At 44.4% G+C, this 8,660-nt stretch overlaps 1 protein-coding gene across 1 annotated transcript in view; it reads left to right on the top strand.

Moving 5' to 3' along the window:
- Positions 1-1,036: 1,036 nt before the first annotated feature.
- Positions 1,037-8,660, top strand: part of LOC306918110 (NACHT, LRR and PYD domains-containing protein 3-like) — a gene marked incomplete at its 3' end in the record, with an annotated part of 32,775 nt that continues 25,151 nt past the window's right edge. The window contains exons 1-3 of the mRNA XM_079530993.1: positions 1,037-1,649; positions 3,117-3,230; positions 5,683-5,799. Coding sequence (XP_079387119.1) covers positions 1,570-1,649; positions 3,117-3,230; positions 5,683-5,799 — 311 coding nt within the window. The remainder of the gene's footprint in view (positions 1,650-3,116; positions 3,231-5,682; positions 5,800-8,660) is intronic.

Below are 8,660 nucleotides of genomic sequence, written 5' to 3'. Positions count from 1 at the left end.
TTCTAATGACAATTGTGCTGACATCATCACATTTGTGATTACGGCAATGGCCGTTTTAGCCCAATGAGTGATTTTTGCAAAACTAATGCTTGGAATGGATTCAGCATCAGTTCATCTGTTTCACGAAACTTGGATGAACTAATCCAGGATTTAAGCCAAAACCAGGCTTGTTAAATCCTGCTCTGTACAGCCTGGTTTATTCCATTCCACTAAAGCCAAGCGAGGCTTAGGCCTCACTCAGACCTTTACTGCATTGCTGTATGCTTGTTGGATGAATGTTGTGTAGTGTCATGGCCGCAATGCATGTCCCAATGCATTTCCAATGGGAGTCACATGGTTTGACACAACATTTGTGTTGTATGAGGGGGAGGGGCGCAGTCGAAACACAGCCGAAAGCCATACAACAGCTTGTAGTCCAAAATGTGGACTACAAACCATGTGACTTTCATTGGAAATGCATTGGGGCGGCCATGACACTACACAACATTCATCCAACAAGCATACAGCAATGCAGTAAAGGTCTTCGCAGGTCCCCGGAGGTGGTCCCCAGAGGGGGTCCCCAGAGGTGGCCCCCAGTGCCACCGAGTGGCGCGCTACGAGCTTGTAGGTCTGCTATTTTTGAAAAATCGTGAAAATGTGGCGCAAATTTGCAATATATATTTTTTATGTTTTATGTTTTTAACTCAAATCTTTGCTTCTGGGGAGGTCCCTGGAACTACATATTTTCAGATGGGGGTCGGCGGCCAAATACAGAAATGTTTTGGGGTCCTTGACATGAAATATTGAGAACCACTGATATAGAAACATGAGGTTTTAAAAAATATATATATACATTTTTTAAATTTCGACGTCAGGCCTAAATGGGTTAAGTGCCTTCCAGACTTTGTGCCCCCAACAACCTGGCCTAGCAGAGACCTTTCTAGTTTTATTTGTTTTAAATTCAGAGTGCTATAATGTAAGATGTGTGACCAGTGGCTGTAGATTCAACATGGATTATAATGATTCACTAAATATTGTTCATCCTCTCTTTTCTACAAGGAGTCATCAGGAGATAAGCCTTTTCTACCAGGAGTCATCAGGAGATAAGCCGCCATCATTTTCAACAGCACTGCATGGGGCCAGAAGAGAATGTCCCATTCATTTTGCTACATAGATAGATAGATAGATAGATAGAATACTTTATTAGCAGTTTAAAACAAATCACAACACTGTGATTCATTAGGAAAACACCAACGTGGACTATACACTAAACTAAAAAGCCGTAGCTTGTTTCCATTCTGGTCCACCTTTGAGACATAGAACAACACGCAACATACTGCACAAACATTTCAAAACATCCTTATATTAAGAGTTTGAAGGCTGGAATCAAGCCAACCAGCGACCTGATAAATTAACTCATAACATTTGATTCCATTCACAAGAATCAGAAAACCTATAGCTAAGACCCGGCCTCTCCCACTTACACACTCCCACTTGGACACTTTCCAGCCAGGCTCATTCATTCCAATGTAAATATCATGAATTTTACTGTTTAGGACATTTTAATGTAGCTGATAATACAATATCTCTATGGAGAAAATGAGTGGGAGTTCTGCTTCTGGCATGTCATCGTTGATCTCTAGTGACGGAGACGACCCAACCGATGAAAGGTTTGAATTTACTCGTTTCTCGTGCGTGTTTACAGATGCGTGCGTGTCGTTACCGATCTAGCGCGACGCTGCTTTCAACCACCTTATCGCAGACGCACCGCTCTGTTCCTGCAAAATACACTGAAGCATAATGAATCTACTCCACCGTGCAGCGGTGTTGCTCTGTTCCTGCAAAATACACTGAAGCATAATGAATCTACTCCACCGTGCAGCGGTGTTGCTCTGTTCCTGCAAAATACACTGAAGCATAATGAATCTACTCCACCGTGCAGCGGTGTTGCTCTGTTCCTGCAAAATACACTGAAGCATAATGAATCTACTCCATCGTGCAGCGGTGTTGCTCTGTTCCTGCAAAATACACTGAAGCATAATTAATCTACTCCATCGTGCAGCGGTGTTGCTCTGTTCCTGCAAAATACACTGAAGCATAATTAATCTACTCCATCGTGCAGCGGTGTCAGGTGAAAAGAAGCAGCTTGACTCCTCATGCATAGAAGGAAGCATGAGGTCAGTCCGTTGCTCTCCCAGGTTGGCAGAGGAAGTGTAGTGCCCAGGATTACATTAGATATTTGACACCGGGTGAAAAAATGGGTTGCAAAATCGTGGGATAAAAATTTAGAAAAAAAGAAAATCAAGATTTCTAGGAAAGGGGTGGATGATAGAACTTAACTCACTCACTTTTGAACGAAGTTGAACGTGATAAAGTGACGTTCACACACGCAGAAATGAATGCGTTCACAATGACGTTCATCAGGCAGAAATACAGTACGTTCAGTTCATCAGGCAGAAATACAGTACGTTCACGTTCAGCCGAAATAGGAACGCGTTCATGAACTATCGTTCGTGAACTATCGTTCGTGAACTATCGTTCTTTGAACGCGTTCGGGTACAACACTGCTTATATAACTGAAATAGCTGTGGTCAATGTTTACAGCTGAATGTTTAGGTTTAACTTTATAAGCTTTTTGCTTGTTTTCAGCTAAGAATAATCACGTTTGAGTAGAACTTCCTAGACTATGAAATTGCCAAGCCTGATATGATTCTCTATAAATCCTGTTGATCCTAGATCAGAACTGCAGCATCACTCCCGATCTTCCACCGTAGTCTGAAAACCCACCTTTTCCATAGCACTTACCCTACCTTAGACAGCACTTCTTAGACTTAGATAGCATTTGAAACAGACTTATAGCCATGTAGACAGCACAATAAGTGCATTGTATGTAATCCTAGCACTTCATAGTATATATGTACAGCATAGTATAGCATATATGTATAGTTTATATGTATAGTGTCATTATATAGATATGTTCTAGTTATGTTCTTAGCTTACGCATGTTTCTTGATAAACTGCATTTTACATATGTGATGTATTCCCATGCTTTTTGTTCTTGCTTAATGTAAATCGCTCTGGATTAAGAGGGTCTGATAAATGACTACATTGTAAATTGTATCCTCTCTTTGTAACAGGGTTGATCATCACAGAGCAGAGTCTCCTGTACCCAGCTGTGTCTCCATGAAGAGTGACTCGTCCATGCATGGACTTATTGACGTCAAAGATGGACACCACTCTACTCATCAAAGGTTTGAATTTGAATTGACCAGGATGATTGAAACATGAACTCCTTTACAACCAACAGCTCCATCTGGTGTCTGAATTGTATACTCCAAGTCAAATCAAATCAAACTTTATTTCTATTCACCTTTTTCATATAGCCCATAAGACTTTGCGTTTGTGTGTGCATAAGTTCCTCTTGCTGTGTTGCCAGTTTTGCAAGAGAAACAAGTAGCCAGGTCTATGAAAACAACCACAAATGAAAATAGCTGATCTACAAGCTCACAGCAACACATTGTGAGGTTGTACATCTGTTATTTAAAAAAAACATTGAGAATAAATCGAAATATTTTGAATATTCTTTAAACATTTTAATAAAAAAGGCACAAAATAGGTTCAGATGGATGTCCGTGGACAATTACATATTAATCTGGGGTTCCTTGATGTGAAGAAATGTGGAAGCAAGCCCAAATATACTACTGTACACTTTAGAATCAAGCCCAAAAAAAACATCAGCCAGCAACTACCAATAGTTTATCTGCAAGGGACTTTACAGAAAAAAAGTCAAAGGTTGCTTATAATAAGCAGACATGGCAACGCGGCCTGAAGGAAGCAAAGCACACACACAAGGAGCCCCAGTACCTTGGCGGGGAAAAACGTGGACTGGACTGAGCAGATCTAATGGGGAGGGGCAGACATGGTGTAATGTTCACGTTTTATAGTGCCGGTGAGAAGGCGGGCAGCTGCGTTCTGCACTAGCTGTAAACGCCTGAGTGACGCCTGGTCGATGCCAATATACAAAGAGTTGCAATAATCTATTCTTGATGAAATCAAAGCATGGATAACCATCTCCAGCTGTTTTTAGGGGGAGGTAGGATTTGACCGTGGCGATGATTGGAAGAAGAGAGTTTTAACGACGGAGCTGATTTGTTTATTAAGTTTAAAATCAAAAATAAAACCAAGAGGGGGACAGTGGCACAGTCGGTAGTGTTGTCGCCTCACAGCTAGAAGGTCCTGGGTTCGATTCCCGCTGTGGGCGCTGGTGGCGTGTTCTCTCCTCTGCGTCATCAGTGCCCATACCCGAGGCGGGGTTGGCGAAAGGGCCTTTCTGTGTGGAGTTTGTATGTTCTCCCCGTGTCCCCTAGGGTAGGTACCCTCACATGTTCTCCCCGTGTCCTTTAGGGTAGGTACCCTCACATGTTCTCCCCGTGTCCCCTAGGGTAGGTACCCTCACATGTTCTCCCCGTGTCCCCTAGGGTAGGTACCCTCACATTTCCTCCCGTGTCCCCTAGGGTAGGTATCCTCACATGTTCTCCCCGTGTCCCCTAGGATATAGTACCCTCACATGTTCTCCCCGTGTCCCCTAGTGTAGGTACCCTCACATGTTCTCCCCGTGTCCCCTAGGGTAGGTACCCTCACATGTTCTCCCCGTGTCCCCTAGGGTAGGTACCCTCACATGTTCTCCCCGTGTCCCCTAGGGTAGGTACCCTCAAATGTTCTCCCCGTGTCCCCTAGGGTATAGTACCCTCACATGTTCTCCCCGTGTCCCCTAGGGTAAGTACCCTCACATGTTCTCCCCGTGTCCCCTAGGGTATAGTACCCTCACATGTTCTCCCCGTGTCCCCTAGGGTAGGTACCCTCACATGTTCTCCCCGTGTCCCCTAGTGTAGGTACCCTCACATGTTCTCCCCGTGTCCCCTAGGGTAGGTACCCTCACATGTTCTCCCCGTGTCCCCTAGGGTAGGTACCCTCACATGTTCTCCCGTGTCCCCTAGGGTACGTACCCTCACATGTTCTCTCCGTGTCCCCTAGGGTAGGTACCCTCACATGTTCTCCCCGTGTCCCCTAGGGTAGCTACCCTCACATGTTCTCCCCGTGTCCCCTAGGGTAGGTACCCTCACATGTTCTCCCTGAGTCCCCTAGGGTAGGTACCCTCACATGTTCTCCCTGATTCCCCTAGGGTAGGTACCCTCACATGTTCTCCCTGTGTCCCCTAGGGTAGGTACCCTCACATGTTCTCCCTGAGTCCCCTAGGGTAGGTACCCTCACATGTTCTCCCTGTGTCCCCTAGGGTAGGTACCCTTACATGTTCTCCCTGAGTCCCCTAGGGTAGGTACCCTCACATGTTCTCCCTGAGTCCCCTAGGGTAGGTACCCTCACATGTTCTCCCTGAGTCCCCTAGGGTAGGTACCCTCACATGTTCTCCCTGTGTCCCCTAGGGTAGGTACCCTTACATGTTCTCCCCGTGTCCCCTAGGGTAGGTACCCTTACATGTTCTCCCCGTGTCCCTTAGGGTAAGTGTTTAGAGAGGCACTGGTCTTTATCTCCTTGGACAAATCATTCCATTGCACCGTTTGTACTACATGGAATACAAGCTACTGTTATGCTAATTACTGTCTGTTATTTACTTAGTATTATTTCTAGTAGTATTATTCACTGTCTGTTGTTTATGTATTGTTATTTCTGTCTGTGTGATTCCAGAAGTGTCCACCACAGAGCAGAGTCTCCAACTCCCAGCCTTCTGTCTGTGAAGAGTGACTGGTCTAACCCCTACAAGGGTCCTAGCTTCAGTAATGAACCTGGACCTCCTGATACACAGTATGTCAACCCTCCTATAAATATATACAACACTATAACACTGTAACACTATAACACTGTAACACTATACAATACACTATGGTCCTCATTCACAACGGCGTTTACGCTCATAAAGTGACGTTACGTGAGCGGAGCGTGAGCGGACAGGCATTTACGTGGATTCCCACATTACGTGGGAATTCATGAACTTGAACGTGAACTTGACGGTGACGTTGTTTGGTCGGAAACTCCGCTAAAAGCTGCGCCAGCTCTCACCGTATTGTATGGCTTGCGTAGATTTATTCAGAAGGCTTTAGTCTTCATGCTGAATCAATTAAAAGTCCCCAAATCTCAGATAGAATATGTAGGCATGTGTCCAAAACATTGGTCAGCACATAAAAAAATTATAGCTTATATAAAAGCCAAGTATCACTTGTATGCATTCTAGAGGCAGGTTAGCCTAGTGTCCCATACAGAAACTGCCCCTGCAAGCCCGACACCTTTTTATTTATTTATTAGGATATTTCTAGCATGCACGATTGTGCTGCTCACTTGACAGCTTTCTACTTGCAGTGCAACGCGTTGTGAGCTTGTAGATCGGCTCTCGCGGACTCGCGCTGCATGTTAAAAAACAAACAAACAAATTATAATAAGAACATACACTTATCTGCATTCTGCACTGTACGAATCCAACGTTGTTTAGTGTAGTAATGCCTGCAGTAGGCCTATTGAAATTGATTTGTTACGGAGCTTCTTTGAGTCAGTCTGACTGTCGGTGTGTGTGTGTGTGTGTGTGGGGGGGGGGGGGGAGACAGCAGCATGCTGCCGCTGAACAGTCCAATCTGGGTGAAATTCACATTGGAAAATGAATATAACGGCGCGGTGAGCCCGGCCCGGACAGAACAGATGATTTATATAGTTCACAGACATGCCGGTCTGACAGACAGACAGCAGTCACGAGGGCTAATTAGCCCTATAAAAAAATAGAATTGCATTATTGCATCAGCGCGTGCAATTCGGCCAGTCATAGTTTTAAGCCAGTGCACCTTAATTAATTATAATATGGGGAACTTATAGCTAGGCTGTAGGCTACTACATTGATCTCATCATGAGATCAATCAAGTTTGGTGCCAAATGTCCCGCGAATCATTTTAATATGACGACATCATGAAATGAACCTGCACTTAAGCTGACAAAGAGGATCTGACAAAGAGGAGGCTACCCGCCGTATATGGTTGAAAATTTAAATAGCTATAGGCCTATGCCTACGTGTCCATGATCAGAACAAATCCATTCTCCACATGGCATTCACACAGATGACAGTGAGATGATATTAATCTATTCCCCGCATGAATCAATGCAGCTCTGATAAAAAAAAGTATCGGATATCTATTTTACCTCTGCAGGCGAGTGTGCAATTGTTCTTTTTTTTATATATATAACCCTGCAGTGCATTCATCATAAGGGCTTTTATCATTGCCGAGTTGTAATATAGCATTTGGTCGTGTGGTGAACAGTAGGCCTACAAATTAACTTCTTTCTCATTATGTGAAAGTAACTGTAACAGTGATGTAAATAGGTTTTCAATGTAATGGGTCCCGGGATGCACAGGTGGTCATTCAAATGAGTCCCAAAAAATTCTTATGAGTCCCAAAAAAAATCACACCTGTGTGAAGTGAGTGGTGCAACTCCGTGAGGGGGTTCGCGGGGGGGGGGGAGTTCCAGACCCCCAGGAATGCGCCCAGGGGGCCGGGCCGGTTCCGCCGTGCCGTGCCGCGTCCGAAACGGTTGAGAAATGACAGAGTTACCGTGTGGCGGTCCCTCTACTGTACTGTACTGTCACTGTAATGTATTGGCACCCCCCGAAAGCATCATATATACAGTGTGTGTTTGTGTGTGCGTTAGGTTGCGCATAGATGGTGAAAAACAACCATGCTATTTTTGTGCTCATACCCAGACACACACATAGCTCCGTAAGGGAGTGGTTGCACCACTCAAAAATAATAATAAAACATTTTTTATTAAAAAAAGATATATATATAAAAATATCAAATAGGCCTATACAGTATATGTTTTTATGTAGGCTAGTAGTATTAGCACAACTCAGTAAGATATACTAATAGTGGCAACAGTGGATTTAACATAGCTTAATATACCAACCAAAAGTTGTTTGCAGTTGCAATTATTGTACTTGGCCAAAATGCAAATAGGTTTGCCATTGTGGATGTAAAATAATTTATTTGGAAAAGTGGAACTTAGAAGTCACTTGAGTCCCTGTCTACAGGGAAGAATGGCAGCTGCCCTACACAGTACACACGCATTAAGGTTGGGCGATATAGCAACATTTTCCCATCGTCTGGTCAAAAATCGCCGATATATTCGTGCAATGTGATTACAGTTTACAGCAGGTCGCAAGTCGAAAAAAAGACAGATTCACAAGCTCTCAACGCGCCGCTGACGCGACGCGTTGAGAACCTGCAGATGTGCCTGTCTCTGCAGCGCCGTTTGCAACGTGTTGAGAGCTTGTAGATCAACGTGAACAAACCCTGACACCAGCGCTGCAAAAACAAATGCGTTGAGAACCCGCAGATGCGCCCATCTCTGCAGCGCCGTTTGCAGCGCGTTGAGAGCTTGTAGATCTGTCTGTTTTTGCAGCGCTGGTGTCAGGATTCGTTCACGTTACAGGCGGACATGAAGTGAAGTTCAATCAGTGCGTTGAATCAGCAGCAGCAACAAGCTAATAGCCAACACCACCACCACCAGTCTGTTAGCACAGCTTGTTGCTAACGATTTGTCACTCCGTCTTTTTCTTTTCTCTCTTTTATTATTTTTCCCCCCGACTTCACGGGTCGCGTATTGGGTTGTGATGAGACACGAGACAG

The sequence above is a fragment of the Electrona antarctica genome (assembly GCF_951216825.1).
Source record: "Electrona antarctica genome assembly, contig: scaffold_841, whole genome shotgun sequence".
In the NCBI taxonomy this organism is placed as follows: Eukaryota; Metazoa; Chordata; class Actinopteri; order Myctophiformes; family Myctophidae; genus Electrona; species Electrona antarctica.
The sequence above is the reverse complement of the archived record's forward strand: the minus strand, read 5'-3'. Positions and strand labels throughout refer to the sequence as shown.